Genomic DNA, 25,923 nt, shown 5'->3' on the forward strand with positions numbered 1-25,923 from the left:
CATTAATACATTACCTGTTATCTAAAAATTATTAAGTCTTGTTTTTTTGTGTGTCATTTATTTTAATTGAGTTTAGAATGTCTTTCTAACTAAATATACCCCGTTAAAATCGTGTAAATGTACTTTTACACAAACTCAACCCCATTAAAATGTGCATCTGCTTAAACTTACCCCAGTTAAAAACCCTTAAATATCCGTCTAACCAAAATCACCCTAGATACAAAAAAAAGCTTAAATGTCCCTCTACCCAAACTTACCCAGTTAAAATCGTGTGAATTTGCCTTCTACACAACTTACCCCAGATAAAATCGTGTAAATTTGCCTTCTACACAACTTACCCCAGCTAAAATCGTGTAAATTTGCCTTCTACACAACTTACCCCAGATAAAATCGTGTAAATTTGCCTTCTACACAACTTACCCCAGATAAAATCGTGTAAATTTGCCTTCTACACAACTTACCCCAGATAAAATCGTGTAAATTTGCCTTCTACACAACTTACCCCAGATAAAATCGTGTAAATTTGCCTTCTACACAACTTACCCCAGATAAAATCGTGTAAATTTGCCTTCTACACAACTTACCCCAGATAAAATCGTGTAAATTTGCCTTCTACACAACTTACCCCAGATAAAATCGTGTAAATTTGCCTTCTACACAACTTACCCCAGATAAAATCGTGTAAATTTGCCTTCTACACAACTTACCCCAGCTAAAATCGTGTAAATTTGCCTTCTACACAACTTACCCCAGCTAAAATCGTGTAAATTTGCCTTCTACACAACTTACCCCAGATAAAATCGTGTAAATTTGCCTTCTACACAACTTACCCCAGATAAAATCGTGTAAATTTGCCTTCTACACAACTTACCCCAGCTAAAATCGTGTAAATTTGCCTTCTACACAACTTACCCCAGCTAAAATCGTGTAAATTTGCCTTCTACACAACTTACCCCAGATGAAATCGTGTAAATTTGCCTTCTACACAACTTACCTCAGCTAAAATCGTGTAAATTTGCCTTCTACACAACTTACCCCAGATAAAATCGTGTAAATTTGCCTTCTACACAATTTACCCCAGATAAAATCGTGTAAATTTGCCTTCTACACAACTTACCCCAGATAAAATCGTGTAAATTTGCCTTCTACACAACTTACCCCAGATAAAATCGTGTAAATTTGCCTTCTACACAACTTACCCCAGATAAAATCGTGTAAATTTGCCTTCTACACAACTTACCCCAGATAAAATCGTGTAAATTTGCCTTCTACACAAACTTACCCCAGATAAAATCGTGTAAATTTGCCTTCTACACAATTTACCCCAGATAAAATCGTGTAAATTTGCCTTCTACACAACTTACCCCAGATAAAATCGTGTAAATTTGCCTTCTACACAACTTACCCCAGATAAAATCGTGTAAATTTGCCTTCTACACAACTTACCCCAGATAAAATCGTGTAAATTTGCCTTCTACACAACTTACCCCAGATAAAATCGTGTAAATTTGCCTTCTACACAAACTTACCCCAGATAAAATCGTGTAAATTTGCCTTCTACACAAACTTACCCCAGATAAAATCGTGTAAATTTGCCTTCTACACAAACTTACCCCAGATAAAATCGTGTAAATTTGCCTTCTACACAACTTACCCCAGATAAAATCGTGTAAATTTGCCTTCTACACAAACTTACCCCAGATAAAATCGTGTAAATTTGCCTTCTACACAACTTACCCCAGCTAAAATCGTGTAAATTTGCCTTCTACACAAACTTACCCCAGATAAAATCGTGTAAATTTGCCTTCTACACAACTTACCCCAGCTAAAATCGTGTAAATTTGCCTTCTACACAACTTACCCCAGCTAAAATCGTGTAAATTTGCCTTCTACACAACTTACCCCAGATGAAATCGTGTAAATTTGCCTTCTACACAACTTACCTCAGCTAAAATCGTGTAAATTTGCCTTCTACACAACTTACCCCAGATAAAATCGTGTAAATTTGCCTTCTACACAATTTACCCCAGATAAAATCGTGTAAATTTGCCTTCTACACAACTTACCCCAGATAAAATCGTGTAAATTTGCCTTCTACACAACTTACCCCAGATAAAATCGTGTAAATTTGCCTTCTACACAACTTACCCCAGATAAAATCGTGTAAATTTGCCTTCTACACAACTTACCCCAGCTAAAATCGTGTAAATTTGCCTTCTACACAACTTACCCCAGATAAAATCGTGTAAATTTGCCTTCTACACAACTTACCCCAGCTAAAATCGTGTAAATTTGCCTTCTACACAAACTTACCCCAGATAAAATCGTGTAAATTTGCCTTCTACACAAACTTACCCCAGATAAAATCGTGTAAATTTGCCTTCTACACAAACTTACCCCAGATAAAATCGTGTAAATTTGCCTTCTACACAAACTTACCCCAGATAAAATCGTGTAAATTTGCCTTCTACACAAACTTACCCCAGATAAAATCGTGTAAATTTGCCTTCTACACAACTTACCCCAGATAAAATCGTGTAAATTTGCCTTCTACACAAACTTACCCCAGCTAAAATCGTGTAAATTTGCCTTCTACACAAACTTACCCCAGCTAAAAAGGCTTGAATATCCCACGGCGTGGCCACCCTGAATTTCTGGCCATTGCTCTCCCATTTAATCTGCGAGACTTCCAATCAACTCTCGTTTTATAGAGAACTTGAGAAGACTGAAACACGTAAGAGGTGAGAACTGCATGTTTTACCCTACTTGTAGAATGTATAGGTAATTTCAGATAAATAGGTGTTAAAAACTCAAGCAGTGGCATATTATAGTAAAATCCAGATTTTTTTTTTCTAGAAGAAAGAGATATTGTTAACTAAAGGGGAATATATTAGTGAATCTAGGTGTAAAATGTTCAGTAGTTTTAGGTGAAATAATAATTGTAACTAAGTGTTAATTTACAGGTAATTACAGATGAAGCATATGTTGGTATGTCTTGGTGAGAAATGTAAGTCTATATGTAAAAATAAGAGAGAATAGTAGAATTGTATGCAATTCCAATCAAATCATATTTTTAATAATTCCACCTGCAACCTAGATAATCAATTAGTTTGTTGCTTAAAGTGACCAAATTTCGAAATTCTGTAACAAAAACAAACCCAAAACAAATTCCTTCCGTGTTTTCTTTTTAACTAAGAAAGCATTTTATTATCCTCATCACTACCAATTTATTATAAACATGTTTATTACAGCATCTAAATAAAGATAAATACTTAGCAAGGTTCTGTCCTGTCTCCCTATCTCTATTCTTATGTAACTTGAGGCAGGGAATAACGTGGTAGACAGCAGGAAAAGATTCAATGTATCCTTCATCAGAAACATGACGCTGTTGTTCTCCGCGCTACAATCACGAACTATTGTATGTGGCGTTGCTGTTATTCTAAATAAATATCAATTAAAAATATCAAGAATAGATACGTATGTGTAGTTTGAAAACTCATTGTATACAATAGACCAGGAAATGCGGAAGTGTTGACAAAATCTTGGAGTATTTATGTGAAAGGTGCGTTTTTAGCTTTATGCGATCAGTGGTGTGCAAAGTTGTTTTTCTTTTGTGAATGATAAGTATTTCATAAACTATATGAAAAGACAGGCGTTGTCTGTATATGTAGCTTGTATCTTTAGAAGTATTAATTATAGCTTGTTTATTTTTAAATTAAATAAAGGTACTTCATAAAAAATATCATAACATTTACATCTAGCAATTTTTTTTAGGAAAACTCGCAGAAAATAATAAACATTAAAAAATATTAAAATTGACATTTAATTAAAAATGGAAGATGCTCATGTAAATACTACTATAAGTTAAAACTATTTTAAGATTAAATCTGATGTTAACTTTGTAAAAAAAAAAATTCCTACAGTTGTTACCATTAACGGCTCGTTGGTCTAGGGGTATGATTCTCGCTTTGGGTGCGAGAGGTGCCGGGTTCAAATCCCGGACGAGCCCTGTTGCATCCACATAATTTTTTACAACTCACACAATACTTCTTGTTTATCAGGTGTATTTTTGTTTACAGGTCATCGTTATTTTTAATGAAGTCTTTTAAGAATTAATTCACAAGAAAAGAAAAACAAAATTAAAAAATAGGGCTCGTCCGGGATTTGAACCCGGGACCTCTCGCACCCGAAGCGAGAATCATACCCCTAGACCAACGAGCCTCCGTTCAAAGTTACTATACCCTCTATCATTACCGCTGTTAAAAACGTTCCTCTAAACTGTTCAAACTAAACAAATCTTGAATACATTTTTAACTTACATTGTGAGTACCAATTAATACGAAGGATACATACAGTTTTAAATTCTTGTCTAGATCTAGATCTAGTATTAACAAATAATATAATTAGTTACCAGTATGTGTTCTAAATATAAATTTTATTCTTATCAGCGTCTGCTGATTTCAATTCCTTTTTATACAAAACGGATATTCCCGCAGATTAACTACACGTACACCAAACTGCACCGATAAGATCAATGCATTAGTGTACACCGATGTACACGGCAAAACACGGGTGAAGACATTGTCTCCAGGAACTATCCTACGGCTCCCGTGGAGTATCTCTCTCACTGAGCAACTTCCCAGTCCCGTACACACCAGTCAACAATGCCGCACCCGTGGGAGCTTGAGTGCGACCCCTTCAACTTGACCACCACAGGATTCCTGGGCAGGAAGAGGGTCGAGATGCTGACCAATGAGCTTCTGCTGAAGGTCAGGTTGTTAATCGTGTAGATTAGCCGTACCCTCGTTTATATTGAGACCAATACGCGTCTACTGAAGGTCAGTTTTTGATCTTGTAGATTAGCCGTACCCTCGTTTATATCGAACAATAAGCTTCTGCTGAAGGTCAGTTTGTAGTTCTTGTAGATTAGCCGTACCCTAATTTATATTGTGTGCCGTATTCACGCTCTATATCTATAGACCAATGAGCTTCTGCTGAAGGCAGTTTGTTAATCGTTTAGATTAGCCGTACCCTCGTTTATATTGAGAGCAATACGCGTCTACTGAAGGTCAGTTTGTTAATCGTGTAGATTAGCCGTACCCTCGTTTATACTGAGAGCAATACGCGTCTACTGAAGGTCAGTTTGAAGTTATTGTAGATTAGCCGTACCCTCCTCTTTATCGAACAATAAGCTTCTGCTGAAGGTCAGTTTGTAGTCCTTATAGATAAGCCGTACCCTCGTTTATATTGAACAATAAGCTTCTGCTGAAGGTCAGTTTTTTAATCTTGTAGATTAGCCGTACCCTCGTTTATATCGAACAATAAGCTTCTGCTGAAGGTCAGTTTGTAGTCCTTGTAGATTAGCCGTACCCTTGTTTATAATGAGAGCAACACGCTTCTACTGAAGATCAGTTTGAAGTTATTGTAGATTAGCCGTACCCTCCTCTTTATCGAACAATTGTAGTTCTTGTAGATTATCCGTATCTACGCTCTATATCAACAGACCAGCTTCTGCTGAAGGTCAGCTTGTAGTTCTTATAGATTAGCCGTACCCACGCTCTATATCAATAGACCAGCTTCAGATAGTTTGTAGTTCATGTAGATTAGCCGTACCAACTTTCCTTTTAATGGACTCGTGTGTAATAGGATTCTCATGATGTTTGACGATTATGTTAAATAAAGGGTTAGCCTAAAAGTTAGGGTCCGACCATTATTATCGGAGTATTGATGCTGATTCGATAAGAAGCCTATCTCAACATATAAGGTAACTGGTTGAGCGTGTCAAAGATATTTTTGGTGCAGCCGCTAGCCTAAACTATCGCTACCATTGGCTATGACTATAGCTTTATCATAGCCTCAACCATAACCAGCATCTTAACCCTATCACTGCAGTGTTTCTTTCTGACTTTTTTCTCCAGGGGGGTGTGATAATTTAGGGGGGGGGGGAGGTCGCAGGCTAAATTTTTGTAAAAGTGTGTTTTCTATTTAAATTCCATTTCATTCAAGGGGGCGGGGATTGGTGGGGCTGAGCCCCCCACCCCCCCCCCCCCCCCCTCAACACCCTCGAATAGATGCCTGGACATATATTAATCTACCATGCATCATTAGTTTCAGTGGTGAGGGGGGGGGGTGAATGTTTAACTTAATTAGAAAAGGTTATCCAATCATAGACCAGGATTGCGATGTGCTAGACATGTTTGCTGTAGATAATCTTATGGCTGTCGCAGTTCTCACATCAAAGCTAAATTTATCCACCACCGATCACTATTCCTAAGGATAACACCAAAACAATATCACAAACGCTGATTGCGAACACGATCCTTAAACCTGAAGAAGAAGAAGATATGACGGTCAACAATCATTATTGTTATTTATCCCTTAACCTTAACCCTTGTTGGGTTCGTTGGGGCAACGTACATCGTACAGAATTTCAACAAAAACTACAGGAAAATGGAATCTATATAGGAACAGGCATAAAATGTATGTCTTTAGAACGATGCGCAGGATAGACGAGAAACTGTACTGCGAATGTTGAAATAGCTATGTAAACAGAAAGTGATATTTCAACACCAAGAATAGACACAGGCAGAGCTTCTTCCAGGCATCTCTTATGGGGGGGGGGGGGGGAGATCACCCCCCCCCCCTTCGAAGAAAGTCCACCGTTCCCAAACGGAATGGAAATTTATATAGAAAATATATACTTTTAACAGTGTCCGCCCTCTACCCCCCGAAAATTTTAGTCCGACCCCCCCCCCCCCGAAAATTTGAAGTGCCCCCCCCCCTCCCGGAGAATAAAGTCTGGAAGAAACACTGGACACAGGTACAGAATACAGTCCGAGTAAAGACAGGACAGTTGAAACCAAACGGGTTCGAACCTACCACTCCACGAAGGCATAGATTCGCCTCGCGTGTACGTTAAAATATCACATTTCTGTTGACATTGCTTTAAGTTACGACGCCTGCTTCCAACCCCATTACACATTGAGAATGTTTCTTCTTGTGTTGATTCGCCTAAGTTTTCTTGTTCTATAATCTCAGGACAAAATCGGTAAACCCAAACTTCGTGGCCGGAGAGTTCCGAAGAACATCACACACGGGGTGACTATGACCAGTCCATGGACCGCCGCACACGGTGAGTGGTCACGTGATATTAGTCAGTGGCGTCACATGAAGGGAACTGAGGGGGGAGGGGGGGTACACCGCACCAGGTGACACCCGACGTAGTGACGCCTTTGCTTATACTTGTCTTCACTTGATAGCTTGGTAAAGAGATAGGGGGGAGGGGAATTAACTATATTTTCACAATGTGTAACTTAGTTCACGTCAGGAAAAATAATTATGTAATAAATCTAATTGTTTTATTAAACACCTTACTTGATATTAACAACATAACCCTTCACTTCCTCTGACAGCCATAAGCATAGCACGTACTAACAGATACCCAAGACCATAACAATCTTTACCCTAACCAAAACCACAAATTCAACACTAACCTAAACCCTTTCTACCAAACAGCGATTCACTGAACTTAACCTTCAACCTAAACTCAAACCATGACCCAAGCTTCACACTAACCTAAACCATTTCTTCAAAGCAGCCATTCCCTAAACTTAGCCTTTAACCTAAACTCAAACCATGACCCAAGCTTCACACTAACCTAAACCCTTTCTACCAAACAGCGATTTACTAAACTTAGCCTTTAACCTAAACTCAAACCATGACCCAAGCTTCACACTAACCTAAACCCTTTCTACCAAACAGCGATTCACTAAACTTAGCCTTTAACCTAAACTCAAACCATGACCCAAGCTTCACACTAACCTAAACCTAAACCCTTTCTACCAAACAGCGATTCTCTAAACTTAGCCTTTAACTCAAACCATGACCCAAGCTTCACACTGACCTAAACCCTTTCTACCAAACAGCCATTCCCTAAACTTAGCCTTTAACCTAAACTCAAACCATGACCCAAGCTTCACACTAACCTAAACCCTTTCTACCAAACAGCCATTCCCTAAACTTAGCCTTTAACCTAAACTCTAACCATGACCCAATCTTCATACTAACCTAAACCCTTTCTACAAAACAGCTATTCCCTAAACTTAGCCTTTAACCTAAACTAAAACCATGACCCACGCTTCACACTAACCTAAACCCTTTCTACCAAACAGCGATTCACTAAACTTAGCCTTTAACTCAAACCATGACCCAAGCTTCACACTAACCTAAACCCTTTCTACCAAACAGCGATTCACTAAACTTAGCCTTTAACCTTAACTCAAACCATGACCCAAGCTTCACACTAACCTAAACCCTTTCTACCAAACAGCGATTCACTAAACTTAGCCTTTAACCTTAACTCAAACCATGACCCAAGCTTCACACTAACCTAAACCCTTTCTACCAAACAGCGATTCACTAAACTTAGCCTTTAACCTTAACTCAAACCATGACCCAAGCTTCACACTAACCTAAACCCTTTCTACCAAACAGCGATTCACTAAACTTAGCCTTTAACCTAAACTCAAACCATGACCCAAGCTTCACACTAATCTAAACCCTTTCTACCAAACAGCGATTCACTAAACTTAGCCTTTAACTCAAACCATGACCCAAGCTTCACACTAACCTAAACCCTTTCTACCAAACAGCGATTCACTAAACTTAGCCTTTAACCTTAACTCAAACCATGACCCAAGCTTCACACTAACCTAAACCCTTTCTACCAAACAGCCATGACTGGTTGGAGCGGCTGTTTACCCACCAAGGCAGAAGTAACAGGTGTTAAGGATGAACCGAAAGTTAACGATTACCTACAAATGAACAGGGTAAGTGTGTTACAAGTGTGTGAATAATGGATATGTTGGTAACAGATGTGTGAAAAAAGTCGATGACGGCTGTGTGATTAAATGTGTAAGTCAATCACAGATTGGGGAATAACAGATACGTTGGAGGCTGATGTTTAAATTAGGATAAGTCTATTACATTTCTGGGAATGTAATAAGTTTATTACAAAATTTCTAATAAGGTAAGTATATGACAGGTGTGTGTAATAAGATAAGTCTATGACAGGTGTGCAATAAGATAAGTCTTTGACAGCTGTGTGTAATAAGGTAAGTCTATGAAAGGTGCGTGTAATAAGGTAAGTCTATGACAAGTGTGTGTAAAAAGGTAAGTCTATGACAGCTGTGTGTAGTGAGGTAAGTCTATGACAGGTGTGTGTATTAAGGTAAGTCTATGACAGCTGTTTGACCGTAGGTAAAATATTGGATATGTGTAATACTAAAAAAATTTCATTCAGTGACAATAATACTTACCTATCAAACAACATAAAAACACAAATTAAAATAGACATACCTTAAAATTAGACGAAAAAAATGTCATTATCATTATCATAATAAAAACTTTTAAAATATTCTTAAAATACTTCAGTTATAAGATTATTTAACACACAATTTAAATATGATTATGCTCATAGGCTATAATTAAATTGAGTGTATTTTTTTTTATAAACAGGGGGCGATAACTTCTGGAGTTGTAACATCTCAAGAGTTCAGAGACTTTAAAAAAAAACATTTTCGAATGTTAGCGCCTGCTATACTGGACGGCGTTAGGTTGGCGAAAAAAATGGAACGTCCACCCCCAAAAAAATTTCCACCGGACACAGTATTTGGTCGCCCAAACGTGTAAGTAATCGTCAGAAGTTGAATCTTCCGATCAGGTGACTAATTCCGGTCCGATGATGAATCTTCCAGTCAGTTCATGAATCTTCCTGTCTTGGACAAATTCTGGTCAGTTAAAAAATCTCCGGTCTGTTGATAAATCTTCCGGTCGTGTGATAAAATTCCGATCAGTTGATGAATCTTCCGGTAAGTTGAAGAATCTTCCGTTGAGTCAATGAATCTTCCGGTCAGATGATGAATCTTCCGGTCAGATGATGAATCTTCCGGTCAGATAATGAATCTTCCGGTCAGATGATGAATCTTCCGGTCAGATGATGAATCTTCCGGTCAGATGATGAATCTTCCGGTCAGATGATGAATCTTCCGGTCAGTTAAAGAATCTTCCGTTGAGTCAATGAATCTTCCGGTCAGATGATGAATCTTCCGGTCAGATAATGAATCTTCCGGTCAGATGATGAATCTTCCGGTCAGATGATGAATCTTCCGGTCAGATGATGAATCTTCCGGTCAGATGATGAATCTTCCGGTCAGTTAAAGAATCTTCCGTTGAGTCAATGAATCTTCCGGTCAGATGATGAATCTTCCGGTCAGATAATGAATCTTCCGGTCAGATGATGAATCTTCCGGTCAGATGATGAATCTTCCGGTCAGATGATGAATCTTCCGGTTAGATGATGAATCTTCCGGTCAGTTAAAGAATCTTCCGTTGAGTCAATGAATCTTCCGGTTAGATGATGAATCTTCCGGTCAGATGATGAATCTTCCGGTCAGATGATGAATCTTCCGGTCAGATGATGAATCTTCCGGTCAGATGATGAATCTTCCGGTCACAAGATGAATCTTCCGGTCACAAGATGAATCTTCCGGTCACAAGATGAATCCCCCAGTCAGTTGTCTACTGGGCCTGATTAAACTAAAGGACAAAACTGATAAAAAAAAAACGCAGTCTGTAGCCTTATGGATTTTTTGTTTACAATATCTACTACTTATAGTAAGAAACCAACATTAATGTCTTTTTAAAATACGGGAGATATCGGCATAGTCCGGACAGTTCTTTTGGTCAGTGGTCACTTATCTTCTAGGAAATCTAACTAGTTTTTTTTTTTTTTTTTTTTTTTTTTTTTTTAACATAATTTTATTATTACACAATTGTTTAGCAACATTTTCTTTCCCATGCCGATCGTTCTTGATGGCATCCAAATAACGCGAAGAAACGCCCCAATTTATTATACTGGCGTAAATTTCATTTCGTTTTGGTTAATTCTACGTAGGGCCTACAGAACGGCCGTAAGAATAATAATTTTAGAGCTGAACATTTAAAAAAATAATATTCAAGAATAGTTTTCCCGGAGGCGTGACGTCATATGATCGGGCGTCAAATGACGCAGACCACACCCCCGCCTTCGCCCGGATGCTATTAAATTAACACGTCTAGACACTATCAAAATGACGTACGAACTTTATACAATACTTTACCACATTCCTGAATACCAAGTCATCGGATCATCCCCAGCTTTTTTCTTCTGCAATATTTTAATTTTTCTAGTTAAAATCTTAAATCTTAACTTTATTCAAAGCTATAAAAATCGCTCACAAATAAATGAAAAAAAAAAGATTCAACAGATTGAAATAGATAGGGCTCGTCCGGGATTTGAACCTGGGACCTATCGCGAGAACCATGCCCCTAGACCAACGAGCCACTTTAGATTGGAAAGATGTGTCTATAATCACAACATGTTTTGGAAGTCTTGTGTTGAGTTAGCGAGAAAAAAAACCAAGAGCCCTGCATAAGTAAAATTAAGTCTATTTTAGTCACCCTAGTCAGAGATATTTGGTCAACCTTTGACCCCTCTCAGGGAGGTAGCACAGCTAGGCTGCCTGGAAACAAGGACCGGCGGAGGGTAACATGGGCGAGCGAAATGCGCGTGTCATAACCTGTTCCAGCCTGTCTGGCTATTGAGTAAAACCTTTTGGCCGTGATGGCAGTATACGTGAAAGAAACTCACAGACAGGCTGTCAAATTAGAAATTGTTTCATACCAAAAAAAAAGGAGCTTTGTCAGATGAAAGCTAGATTATCACTTAAAACTGTATTGGTATTGTAAAGCAAAGATTTTAAAACTGGAAGAGAATACATTTTAAATCAAAACCTTCTCACCTTCCCATTATTTATCGTATCATTATCAGTGTTTCTTCCAGACATTTTTCTCCGGGGGGTGGGGGCGCACTTGAAATTTTCGGGGGAGGGGGGCGGTAGACTTTATTCGGGGGGGGGGGGGGGCTTTGCCTGGAAGAAACTCTGATCATTATTGAAGCTTGTCTTGCAAATAGGAAACCGCTAAATTTGACTATGGTAATTTTAATGACATTTATTTAAATCGAAAGGTTCTGCTAACAAAATATTTTCTCTTTTTGTTTTTTTTAGAAAAGATCCGCCGTTTTCAGATGTCCTGATACACAAGTTCCAGAGTGATTGGCTCCTGTCATCCAAGAAAGCTATGAAGGTAAGTAACTTTTAAGTTTAATAAACATTTGAAGGTAAGTAACTTCTAAGTTTAATAAACATTTGAAGGTAAGTAACTCCTAAGTTTAATAAACATTTGAAGGTAAGTAACTCCTAAGTTTAATAAACATTTGAAGGTAAGTAACTCCTAAGTTTAATAAACATTAGAAGGTAAGTAACTCTTAAGTTTAATAAACATTTGAAGGTAATTAACTCTTAAGTTTAATAACACTGAAAGTAACTAAACATTGTATAAACATTATGAAGGTAAGTAACTATAAAATTTAAGAAAACTATGAACGTAAATAACTAAAGACTGAAGTAAACTATTAAGGCTCAAATTTAAGGTAAGAAAATCTCCCCCCACCCCCCACAAGAAAACTAAGAAATTTATGAACTTAAGTAACCCCAAGGGTTGAAGTAAGCTGCTAAAGCTTAAATTTAACATTGAAAAATTAATGAAAAAAAAAACTAAGAAATCTATGAAGGTAACTAAATCTAGAGGATGAATTAAACTATTAAATCATTAAAATATAATTAATTATAAAACAATTACTAAAGTTAACTATTAAAATACAATTTAATTATTAATAAAATCATTTAAATTAGCTTTATCCTATCCTATCCCATATTTGTATCAACTATTATCCCTCAGATTATCAAATTACACCAATATCCTATCCCAAATGTGTATCCCCATTTATCCCCCAGACGGCCAAGTTACACCAATATACTATCTCAAATGTGTATCCCCATTTATCCCCCAGATGGCCAAGTTACACCAATATCCTATCCCATACATCTATCCCATTTATCCCCAGATGGCCAAGTCTAAGAAATCGTTACACCAATATCCTATCCCATACATCTATCCCAATTTATCCCCAGATGGCCAAGTTACACCAATATCCTATCCCATACATCTATCACATTTATCCCCCAGATGGCCAAGTTACACCAATATCCTATCCCATACATCTATCCCAATTTATCCCCAGATGGCCAAGTTACACAATATCCTATCCCATACATCTATCACATTTATCCCCCAGATGGCCAAGTTACACAATATCCTATCCCATACATCTATCACATTTATCCCCAGATTGCCAAGTTACACCAATATCCTATCCCATACATCTATCACATTTATCCCCCAGATGGCCAAGTTACACCAATATCCTATCCCATACATCTATCACATTTATCCCCAGATGGCCAAGTTACACAATATCCTAGCCCATACATCTATCACATTTATCCCCCAGATGGCCAAGTTACAATTTATCCTATCCCATACATCTATCACATTTATCCCCAGATGGCCAAGTTACACCAATATCCTATCCCATACATCTATCTAATTTATCCCCCAGATGGCCAAGTTACATCAATATCCTATCCCATACATCTATTACATTTATCCCCCAGATGGCCAAGTTACACCAATATCCTATCCCATACATCTATCCCAATTTATCCCCAGATTGCCAAGTTACACCAATATCCTATCCCAAACATCTATCCCATTTATCCCCCAGATGGCCAAGTCTAAGAAATCGTTACACCAATAACCTATCCCAAACATGTATCCCATTTATCCCCAGATGGCCAAGTCTAAGAAATCGTTACACCAATATCCTATCCCATACATCTATCCCATTTATCCCACAGATGGCCAAGTCTAAGAAATCGTTTGACGAGAAGTGGTCGAGGTGGATGGAGACCAGAGCCAGTCAGCTGAGAGTCAAGATGGCGCCTGTTGAGGTGGAAGAAGTTCCATGGCGGCTACCCAAGTTTATAGACGTGAGTCATCTTGTTGGGCCTGTCGCACAACTCATCATTTTCATCCCACGATTCTCTTCTGTATTTATTCCTACTAAACTCATCTTTTTCATCTCACTATTCTCTTCTTTATTTATTCCTACTAAACTCATCTTTTTCGTCCCACGATTCTCTTCTTTATTTATTCCTACTAAACTCATCATTTTCATACCACGATTCTCTTCTTTATTTATTCCTACTAAACTCATCTTTTTCATCTCACGATTCTCTTCTTTATTCATTCCTACTAAACTCATCTTTTTCGTCCCACGAAAATCGATTTTTTAGACTTACTAAACTCGTTGTTTTTTTAATAAACTTTCTATTGTGATTTCTTTTTTTTTCTTTTTTTGCTTTTTATAACATAATGATTCCGTTGTGTTGTCTTTTTGGCTTGCATTTTTATAAGTACTTGGGTTTTTTTTGGACCTTGAGTGTTTTAACATGTTCTTTTAAATGCTATAACATCATGTGTTCTTCATTATTTTGATTCTACCTCAATATTATGCTTCTACAGTCATTCGTCATTTTGTTACTATCTACTAGGTGTATATAGTTATTGTATCTTATTCAGTATATATTACACTTGTTATGATTTTTCTACAATTTCTAACTTTTTTCTTAAATACAATTAAGATGTTTGGTTTATTTGTTTAAATTAATATCTATAATAAATTTCGATTTTACTTTTTAAAGTTTTTTATTAAATTTATAAATAATTGAGCCCATCACCCCCCCCCCCCCCTCTAAACCTCCAGGCGAAACCACACCTGTCGACCTTCAGGTCGGAGAAAGAACGGGAGGATGCCTGGAACGCCCACGGCTACAACCGCGTGGGGTGCCTGGGTCAGTCCGGGCAGGGCGTCACCCAATCCACCATCCACGACCACGCCCCTGAGCCCTACACCCAGACCAACTTCGGACCGGTCAAGCGTATCGTGCCCCTGGACTCGTTCAAGTGACGTCAGTCGCTGACCAGCAGAGCGTGAACGAGACTCGAATCGATGAAAATGAATTTGAAAATGTTAGCTAGGAAGAGAATAGAGTAACTGGCCATACAAGCTACAACGTGTGGCACTGTACTCATAAACTCACTAATAAAGAAAAAACAACACAAATTATAGTTTTTATTTACTTCATTATTTGCATGAATAAATGACATATAATAGGGCTAGTAAGTTGCATGAGCCATAGAACTGGTTGGTGACCTACTTAACAGCCCTATTATTCAGTTATTAGGGACGCAGTGGTCTAGCGGTAGAACAAGCTCATGCTAACACGTAAGACTGATCAAATCTGCCTGTTTATTTATTACTTGTACCAGTAGTGAGCATATACAGTTCTTTTCGATAGCTTTCTAAACATACTTCAATAGGTAAAATTCGCTTAATATGATGTGATCTTTATATTAAAACCGGTTTTTTATGCAGTTTCATAAAAGATGAATGAATGGGATATGGTCGAATTGTAGAGAGTTCGCCTGCTAATAAAAGTTAGAGTTCGGATCCCGGGCTCAAGTCAGTACGACACCCCTGAGTTTGCTCAGCTAAAATGGGTACCTGACTTATGTGGAGAAAGTAAAGGCGGCTGGTCATAGTGCTGACGACACCACCAATCCATATACCGAGGTCACAGAAACAGGTGAACTTTACTTCACCTACCTTATACACCGTAAGGTTTGAAAGGGTAGTTTGTTTTTAAACATCACTGAAAAACTTCCCAGATAATAGCCATAATCAAATAGCTAAAATGTGTTGTCCTTTTTAAGGATCTCTAACAATGTATGCACAATAGCACAGTAGTATAATACTTACAATCTACATCGCCTCCACATCATAACTTTATTTGACAATGCTACATACACTAAAATACAAGAATGCACATCGAGCCTATAGATATGATCTCTTACAAAACAGATCTCTATCAATAGATGTATTGTAAATCGTGTCGTATTATGTTGAGCAACAATCAACCACGGAATAGAGTTCAACAAGTAGGATGGTCTGAGTCACTCTCTACCGGGCAAAGTTTCAATTGAAATGTGATATTAATGTGATACGAATTAAAATAACAACACTAGCTGTTTAATGTGGAAAAGTATTACAGTAGATAATGATTAATGGTATTTACTAAAAAAAATTACGTGGTACATAATTAATGATGCCATAATTACTGATCAGGACTATTACATATACGTAAATTGGTAATAGCGGCTTAGGGCTCCAGTATTTATATATATATATATATATATATATATATATATATATATATATATATATACATATATATATATATACATATATATATATATATATATATATATATGTGTGTGTGTGTGTGTGTGTGTGTGTCGGCCTATTTAATCTAAATATATGCCTCACACACGTACATGTGATTTTATTAGCTTTAATCACTGCAGACTTAATAGTAACGATGTTTATCTTTAGTTTGTTAATAATACCGTTGGATTAAAACTTTGGAGAAGGCGGGCTAAATTTTCAGGGGGCGGAAACTTGTACAAGTATAATTTTTTTCTTAATAAATTATATTTCGTTAAGTGGTGGGTGGGGGGATTTCCGCGCCCCCCCCCCCCCCCCCCCGAATGGATTCCTGAAAGAACGCACGTTTTAAACCCAGGGTGGGGGTTAACGTGTTTGAGTGCCGAGAGGAGTAGCGGTCAAATTATAAATTATCAGCGTCGAGCATGTCCCATAAACCTTTTAGACACAAGGATGATCCACCTCGTAGATTAAGCCCGACTGAACAGTCTAACGGTCGTAGAATTCCAGCTCGCCGTGGGGGGGGGGGGGGGGGGGGGGTGGGACACTGTTATTTAAATAGTTGTGTATTATAATAAATTTAAAGAAAATCAAGTACTTTCTCCTTTTTAGTGCATTATTGCAAGAATTGTATACATATTTTGTTTTATTAAAAATTGAATTAAAATTATCCTTTTTAAAATTAGTTTAATTTTTTTTAAATCAAGGGATACAACCCATAACTATTTTCCGAAACTTTTATGTAACTAAAAATAAATTTCAATAATTATAAAATAAATTTAAAAAGGTCAAAGTATATTATAAGAAAATATACTATTTAAGTATTAATATAATTATTGTACAAAACTAAATAGTCTATGGCTCTTAAAATTATAATTTCATTTCATTTTGTGAAATAAAAATCGAGCTCTGTCATCTATATAATATTTTAAATATTATTAAAATTATAACAAATGTAATTAAACAATGTAGCCTATCTTCCAATTTAACTTATAAAGAGAGAAATGGCTAATTAAGCCACTATTTATATTGGCATTATCAAATTAAAATAGATATTTTTAAGTAGAAGCTGATAACGACAGGAAGAAGATAATTTGGGAATGAGAGCAATGAGCTTAGCTCATAATGGAATAAGAAAAATAAACCGAAGAGAAAATGGGGAATTGATGTACGTTTTAATATTACATTTATAATTTTTTTTTTAGGAAAAGTAATAGCATACACAATTGCAGAATCTAATTTTAAAGCTCGACTTAGACTTAATTTTGCAAACTAATCTATTCTGTGTATGAATCGAAAAAAAAAATATTCTAAACTAAAACAGACTTTTAAAAACATTATTAGCTTACAACTTCAAATATGGATTACACTTTACAATGATCCATTTTTTAAGAACTCTAATTCATTGTTAACTTAAAGAATTATTTTACAATTAACCGAAATAATGTTTCAGTTAAGACAGCAACAATGTTAGACATTAATACTAAACCAATACAAGCCATCAGAAACAAAGAAATCTCGGAACAACCTCTCCCCTCCCTCACCCCCTCCCACACCCCCGCCCAGGGAAATCAGGCAACAAAACTATCAAGTGGCCCTAACAAAGCTGAAGTTGATCTCTCCGAAGGTGGAGATGATTCAGATACATTACGATTCGGGTCAGAAAAATAAAATAACCTCAAACCAAAGACACAAACGGAACTCATTCCAAATTACGATTGTACATTTTGCAAACGCAGCTACTATGACAAAGAGTTACTAAACCTCCATGAAATCAACAAACACTGCTATACATGCCGTGATCCAGTAGACCAAAGAGCAATAGACAGACACCATGAGTACATGCAGACATTAAGGTATATCAGTGTGACCACTGTCCCCGCAACCCACCCTCACTTCGATAGCATGAAAACACTTCTGAAGAGCCGTCACACCAGCAGAGAACCATTACATCACATGGGCTACTCTAAAAGGCATCGGTCAAGAACGAGAGATCACATGTATCTCTAAGCTGGATCAGAAGTACGTCGAACTCTACCCAGGACCCTATACACAACTGTACTTTGTTTCGTCCTGTATATGTAAACCCTAAATGTTAACTTTTCATCATGTATAAATTGTATTACGCATGTGTAAATGTGTTAAATTGAATGCAGTGTGTCATGTTTTATGCATGCATTAACTTGTAACATGGATTAAGTGGCGTGGACTATGTGAAAGGAAGAATAAAAGTCATGGACTACTACAAATCAATAAGAAGAAAAAACGTATATTGTCAGTTATGAAACTTAAAGGATAACGGACTGTCGGGAGGCAAAACTGTAACTATATAAATTTTAAAATTTTAAAATTGCATCATTACTAAAATGAGTAGAAAATATAACAATTTTTTTTTAATATATGATAAAATTTGTGAAAAATGCATTATTAATTAGGAAATACATTATATTCGTTTTATGTTTTTTAAAGCTTTGGTAGCAAAACATAAAGATATTTCATTAGGAGAAATAGATCATTCACTTAATGTAAATACAAACAAAAATTCAAACACAACTCAATTATGTGATAAAACTTTATTTAGCGCCTCGATAGATTAAGAATATTAAGAACTTGGTGTTAATCTTATCTTTACCAATAAAGGGAGAAGCTGATGTCGTCTACATAAGGACATGGAGGGATGTAGTTACCTGAACTAGATGACAGGTATGGTGGTAACCTGGTGAGTATGATATCAATATGTTATAATTTCATTTCATAAAGCTCGTCAAGAATCAATTAATAGATTAGACGCTACATTTTTAACATTATGATGAAACAATTGTTAAAAAGTTGAAGTTAATTTATGAACGTAAGATAACGCGATTACTCTGAAATACAAACTCGCATTATTTTCAAAACAATAAGCAGTGACGTTACTAGACACGGTGACACTTCTGTGTGGCAACTCAGACTGTCACCCTTACAATATATATATATATATATATATATATATATATATATATATATATATATATATATATATATATATATATATATATATATATGTATACAGTGAGAAATTTTGCGTGATGTCAAGTATTAATGTTGTTTTGGATGACGAATTTGACGAACCTTGTAAACCAAAACAAAACAAAGAAAGCAAAGCTGTATGTATCGCTTGAACTGAAATCTTACCTCAAACCTGTTCTGTAGAAAATGAACGGCAAGGGGTAGGTGTCAATCTCCGTCGATGATGATCCTGCACACGTCCATGTTGTGGGGTACTTGGGAGGGGTCTGAGTACAACATAGGTACATAGGACATCATTACCTCACCACACGACCAGTATCATTACCTCATCACACGACCAGTATCATTACCTAATTGAATCTTTACCTCATATCAACATCAGTATCATTACCTCATCACATAAGGAGTAGCATTACCTCATCACACAACCAGTATCATTACCTAATTGAATCTTTACCTCATATCAACATCAGTATCATTACCTCATCACATAAGGAGTAGCATTACCTCAACACACCACCAGTATCATTACCTAATTGAATCTTTACCTCATATCAACATCAGTATCATTACCTCATCACATAAGGAGTAGCATTACCTCAACACACCACCAGTATCATTACCTCATCACAACACCAGTATCATTACCTCACCACACCACCAGTATCATTACCTCATCACACCACCAGTATCATTACCTCATCACACCACCACAATCATTACCTCATCACACCACCAATATCATTACCTCATCACGCCACAAGTATCATTACCTCATCACACCACAACAATCATTACCTCATCACACCACCAATATCATTACCTCATCACGCCACAAGTATCATTACCTCATCACACCACCACAATCATTACCTTATCACACCACCAATATCATTACCTCATCACACCACGAGTATCATTACCTCATCACACCACCAGTATCATTACCTCATCACACCACCACAATCATTACCTCATCACACCACCAGTATCATTACCTCATTACACCACAAGTATCATTACCTCATCACACCACCAGTATCATTACCTCATCACACCACCAGTATTATTACCTCATCACACCACCAGTATCATTACCTCATCACACCACCACAATCATTACTTCATCACACCACCAATATCATTACCTCATCACACCACGAGTATCATTACCTCATCACACCACGAGTATCATTACCTCATCACACCACCAGTATCATTACCTCATCACACCACCAGTATCATTACCTCATCACACCACCACAATCATTACCTCATCACACCACCAGTATCATTACCTCATCACACCAACAGTATCATTACCTCATCACACCACCAGTATCATTACCTCATCACACCACCAGTATCATTATCTCATCACACGACCAGTATCATTACGTCATCACACCACCAGTATCATTACCTCATCACACCACCACAATCATTACCTCATCACACCACCAGTATCATTAACTCATCACACCACCAGTATCATTACCTCATCACACCACCAGTATCATTACGTCATCACACCACCAGTATCATTACCTCATCACACCACCAGTATCATTACCTCATCACACCACTAGTATTATTACCTCATCACACGACCACTATCATTACCTCATCACACCACCAATATCATTACCTCATCACCATCACAGTCCGCCCATAGACCTCTATAGACAGTTCTAGAAACTTTCTGGAACACAGACCGACACTCAGGGACTGGCACCAGGTCAGCTGTGGTCAGTCTGGCAGCACTGGTCACGTCTGTGGTCAAGTTCCTACAACGGTAAGAAAATAAACGACTTTATCATATTGTAGGCCTCACATATGGCACCTTTAGATGTCATGCGACTAATTCTAATTAAACTGTACTAAGTAAATCGCTAGAAAAATTTTTAAGGAGCTAACGTGTATATTCACAACAAAAATTTAATATAGTTTTAAAAAAAAAAAAAATTCATTGGAAATCAAATCACTTCTAATGTAATTACATTTTTATTTTTATAAAAATATAAAAACATAAAAAAAATTAAATGCATAAAAATGTAAATATGTTAATAGGGAATATTCAATGTCTCTTTCATGCATCTCTTAAGGAGAAGGGGGGGGGGGGGCATATATAGAAAATATATATTTTAATCACTATCCTCGACACCGCAAAGTTTAGTCCGCACTCTTTACCCTCTTCCCCCCCCCCCCCCCCCCCAACTTCTAGGAAAAAGTCCGAAAGAAATAGTGGAAATGTTACATATATTTCTATGATATTTAAAGAAAATGAACAGCTAGATAATATTTTAATACCAACTCACCCTGTAAAATTCATGCCAGACACTATCAAAAACGCGTCCATTCTTATGACGTCATGTCCTTCTTCAGAAAGGGGCAAAACTAGTGGTGGGAAAAAGATATCTCTGACTTTTTCTTCAAACAATAGCGTCATGCTCTAATGGGAAGAAGAAATAATCATTTAAATATAAGTACAATAGCGTCATGCTCTAATAAGAAGAAGAAAATATCATTTAAATATAAGTACAATAGCGTCATACTCTAGTGAGGTGAAGAAACGATAAATGAATAATAATTGTTTTCTATTTTAACAAATTTTTACTGACCGTTGCATACTGTAGCAAAACTGCTACAAACTGTTATTTTGCAAAATGAACATTATTTAATAAAATAATTCAATTTCCTCATTATTTATGCTCTCTACACACCACAGCCAACCTTGTGAGATGTTTTTGTTTTTTCTCAAAAAGCTTTCACAAAATTAATTCATGAAATGAAGGGTTGATATGTGATATAAGTAATTATAAATAATAAGTATTAATTTAACTGAAAAATAGCTTTGATTTTGGTCTTATTTTAAGGGCTTAGATTATACTAAAATGTTATCAATGCGCCTAGTTTTCATTCAGATTTGCAACAATTATTAAAATAAAGTGTAAAAATAATTCACTGACTTGGTGTAGAGCTGGGATGTCTACTGGCACCATCAAGTACCGTCCGTGGATCTGCTGGTAGTCCCCACCCACAACAGTAATGGAATCGCCCATGTAGACTCCGCTTATAATTGACATGAAATCTAGAGCGTTGCTCGAAGGGATTTCTAGGAAAGCAGTTAAAATATTAGTAATACAAGTAAACTCTAAGGGATCTAAGTCATTATACGGTTGTTGAATCCGGGTTCAAGTCAGTATAACGTCCCTGAGTCTACTCAGTTCTGATGAGTACCTAACTCATGTTAGTGAAATAATGATGGGTGGGCATAGTGCTGACCACATTTTAACTTCATATGCACAGGTCACAGAAACAGGTGAACTCTACTTCATTTGCCACATGGTAAGGTTCTAAACGAGAACTTTGACATCACACACGGATGGTTCCGTGCACAGTTGGTATCAGGCCTCTTTCCGGTGTGTGGGGGTGCAGAAGGGGGGGGTACGTCCTACTGCATCCCCCAAGTAGAAAAAAATTGTACTTGTGGCTAGTTTTGTCTTCTAGATATGTATATTACAAATGTGATACGTTTAACAGAGAATACAGTAAAAAAAACTTTATCTACAGATGAAACAGCTGCTGAACAATCATTGATCACAAATGTTTCAACATTGTAAAATCTCACCTGTAACCGCAGAAGCTCTGATCGTCATCAGATCTAAAGAGACCACGAAACACAACCACAATCCTGTCAGCGGCATATTAAAAATAAACACAACGTTTTTTTTAAAGCAGAAAAAGACTCTTGCGTACAACAGAATAGGTGCTGTAACTATTGTCAACAGAACTGCTGAATTTCACACACATGTTTAGTGACCAAAGATGACGTCACTTGCACGATTTGCCTATCAGATGATCACTCCACAACATCACTTAATCATTTCGCGTCACTACAGGTGAAATTATTAACAAGTGTAATGCAAATGTTGCATGATGATTAATTAAACATAATAGGCCTTGCACTTAAGAATAATTGATATTTAAATTCAATTGAGAAATATTTTCACTACTGCTGGGAATTAAATAGGCTCATGAAAAATAAAGAGTGACACATATTTTTATAAGTGATCTGTCCAAAGTGGCGCAGTGGATCCGTGGATCGAAAACACGCTCTGCTAATATGTCTTTTTTTTTTAACTTTCAGTTAGCGGTTACTTAAAGGTAAAATGTAAAAGTTAAAAAACCGAAATATTATAAACAACTCTCATATTACACGTTTGGTTCTTTAAAAGCAAATTCTAATAATACTAGACAGTCATGGCCAATGTAAGAAAAAGTGGCTACGACTTTCTAATATCAATACCGTTTGTGTTTTAAAAGACCTAGCTTGTAACCTTGACCATTTACCTTCAGTGACGTCAAACGTAAAGAAAACAAAATAACTTAGCAAAGAAAACAAAATAACTTAGCAGAGCGTGGTTTCGATCCACGGACCTCTGGGTTATGGGCCCAGCACGCTTCCACTGCGCCACTCTGCTTGTGATCTATGTTTCAGTAATAAGAATATATAGTGCCTCGTATATGCTTCAAGATCTACTTGACTGCTATATTCATTGTTATTTTTGTTGATTCCTTTTGGGCCTGCTTTTAAAACACTGTTTTCTGTCTTCATTTCTGGATGTCTACTGCGGTTGAGTGAATGGTGTGTTGTTATTTATGACCAGCATGAAAAACAAGACACATTAATTTGAATGAACAGAAGTGAAAGTAAATGTATTAGCTATCAAATAGATCATTGTTGGCCTACATGTGGTAAGAATTGATTCATCTGAATTTAATGGGTCTTTGTAAAATGCGAGAATCGAAACGCGAAATGTCGAGGCGGTAAATTGCGAGAAGTGTGCGAAGACGACATGTCACGTGACGATATCTCTCGAATTTTACCCGCATCACGATCAGGTGTGTGGCTAAATTGCACGGATATCTGCCAAAATTTTACCGCACCCTATGATTTCAATAGGTCAACTTGGTTTCCAGACTTTAATGTTAAAACACTTTATTGAAGTTGTTATTGTTAAATTGTTGCCGCTTTCCTCAAGCACATTTCAACGTAAATGAGCCTGACGTTACAGCCCTTCGCGCACCTTAATTTTTTTTCGATCAATGAACAACATCTATCTATAGATATCTGAATACTATAAAAATGTAGACATAAAAATAGTTGGGCTCGTCCGGGATTTGAACCCGGGACCTCTCGCACCCTAAGCGAGAATCATACCCCTAGACCAACGTGCCGTTATTATCGTTCTCAAATCATGTTTGTAATAACATCTTTTTATCTAAATCTATTTTTGAGCTGACACTTGTTCTAAATCACATTTCATTTTTTTTTCTTTGCAGTACGAATGTGTCCTCACCGCAGTAAAATGTATTGAAAGGTTAAATTGTGATCCAAAGGAGGTGAGCTACAAACTGGGCCGAAATATCAAGAATACTAGCATCGACTAAGGAATCAAGGAGATCCTGAAGCGTTTAAAGCAAAGTGGTCGACCTGAAGATCTCCTCCTACCCCCTCACTAATACTCTCGATTATGTAACCTTCTTCTGTAGGCGTAGTTATTTAAAAAAATGTGGAAATAAAAATATTTGGGCTCGTCCGGGATTTGAACCCGGGACCTCTCGCACCCAAAGCGAGAATCATACCCCTAGACCAACGAGCCGTTACATTTTTCCCTTATCTACTTATATTAGGAAAGATGTTAATAATTGGCGATAAAAAATAATCGCGTTCGCTAAATCGTGACGTTAAAAACTTGCATTTACATTCCTCTCAGACCCAAACTAATTGAACCTTAAAGCATGAACGATATTCATGACTTGCTGACGGGTCGCTTTCACCTGTCACTTATCAATACACAGGTATAATGAGATGACACTGCAAATGCACTTTATTTAAAACACGTATTAGTGTACGTCTTCTTTGTATATCTACATAATTAAAACATCGTGTCACTCTTAATTCGATAGATAGAAAATTCAATGCATAATACATTTCGACTAGGCCTACCTCTTTTTTAAGTAAGGAATCTAAAGAGTGGTGTAGGTCTATTATAAGGCTACGAGCCGGCCCGCGGCATAACATACGCCGCTATTTAGTTGTTTCTAATTTTCAATAATTCATAATTTGTAAATTCGACAGTACCAACGCTGACACTGAAAATATTTCTTTAAAACACTATAAGTAGCTCGTTAAGGACCATAACCCCCCCCCCCCCCCCTACGTTTAAAATCGTTGGCTCTGCATGTAAACATTTAGAGTGAACACAGCTCACTAAAACCATGTAGGGGTGGGGGAGGTAGGGAGAGCGTTTGCAGCTTGTTTTCTAACGGCTCGAAGAGGAGAAATATATATATAGATAGTCTTATATTGATATTCAAAGATGATCATTTTCTGTTTCTCTTATCTGTGCGTATATACAATCTTGTTATTTTAAACTTTTTTTTCCAAGCTTTTATTTAACTTTCTGTGTTGTTTTTGCTTCGTCTGTGTTTGGTCGGAACTGGCGAGCGAAATTTCAATCACTTCTACCGCATCGATTTATTCCGAACGTTTCGCGTGAGTCTAAACTGGATGAAATCTGACATAAACATTAAAGTATTTAACTTTTATTTTACGACTG

The 25,923-nt window shown here is 36.9% G+C and overlaps 1 protein-coding gene, 1 long non-coding RNA gene and 5 other non-coding genes across 7 annotated transcripts; 2 read left to right on the forward strand and 5 right to left on the reverse strand.

The window, feature by feature from the left end:
* The first annotated feature begins 3,937 nt into the window (after nucleotides 1–3,937).
* On the forward strand, nucleotides 3,938–4,009 carry Trnap-ugg (transfer RNA proline (anticodon UGG)). The gene has a single exon. It is a non-coding gene; the product is annotated as a tRNA-Pro (tRNA).
* Nucleotides 4,010–4,149: 140 nt separating this feature from the next.
* Nucleotides 4,150–4,221, reverse strand: Trnap-cgg (transfer RNA proline (anticodon CGG)). Its single transcript has one exon. It is a non-coding gene; the product is annotated as a tRNA-Pro (tRNA).
* A 321-nt stretch (nucleotides 4,222–4,542) lies between these two features.
* LOC131956295 (cilia- and flagella-associated protein 77) lies at nucleotides 4,543–15,112 on the forward strand. The gene is made up of 7 exons (XM_059320753.1): nucleotides 4,543–4,769; nucleotides 7,039–7,132; nucleotides 8,734–8,828; nucleotides 9,517–9,686; nucleotides 12,108–12,186; nucleotides 13,860–13,991; nucleotides 14,768–15,112. Exons 1-7 carry the CDS (start codon nucleotides 4,665–4,667, stop codon nucleotides 14,969–14,971), a joined length of 879 nt encoding a protein of 292 aa, XP_059176736.1. The 5' UTR covers nucleotides 4,543–4,664; the 3' UTR covers nucleotides 14,972–15,112.
* Nucleotides 15,113–18,902: 3,790 nt separating this feature from the next.
* Nucleotides 18,903–21,063, reverse strand: LOC131956291 (uncharacterized). The gene is made up of 3 exons (XR_009388952.1): nucleotides 20,946–21,063; nucleotides 19,463–19,563; nucleotides 18,903–19,004 (listed from the first exon to the last, which is right to left on the reverse strand). It is a non-coding gene; the product is annotated as an uncharacterized LOC131956291 (long non-coding RNA).
* Nucleotides 21,064–23,709: 2,646 nt separating this feature from the next.
* Trnam-cau (transfer RNA methionine (anticodon CAU)) lies at nucleotides 23,710–23,781 on the reverse strand. Its single transcript has one exon. It is a non-coding gene; the product is annotated as a tRNA-Met (tRNA).
* A 685-nt stretch (nucleotides 23,782–24,466) lies between these two features.
* On the reverse strand, nucleotides 24,467–24,538 carry Trnap-agg (transfer RNA proline (anticodon AGG)). The gene has a single exon. It is a non-coding gene; the product is annotated as a tRNA-Pro (tRNA).
* A 353-nt stretch (nucleotides 24,539–24,891) lies between these two features.
* Trnap-ugg (transfer RNA proline (anticodon UGG)) lies at nucleotides 24,892–24,963 on the reverse strand. Its single transcript has one exon. It is a non-coding gene; the product is annotated as a tRNA-Pro (tRNA).
* Nucleotides 24,964–25,923: the final 960 nt, after the last annotated feature.

This window comes from Physella acuta, unplaced genomic scaffold, assembly GCF_028476545.2.
Source record: "Physella acuta isolate Inbredline_101_S28 unplaced genomic scaffold, ASM2847654v3 ptg001145l, whole genome shotgun sequence".
Classification (NCBI taxonomy): Eukaryota; Metazoa; Mollusca; class Gastropoda; family Physidae; genus Physella; species Physella acuta.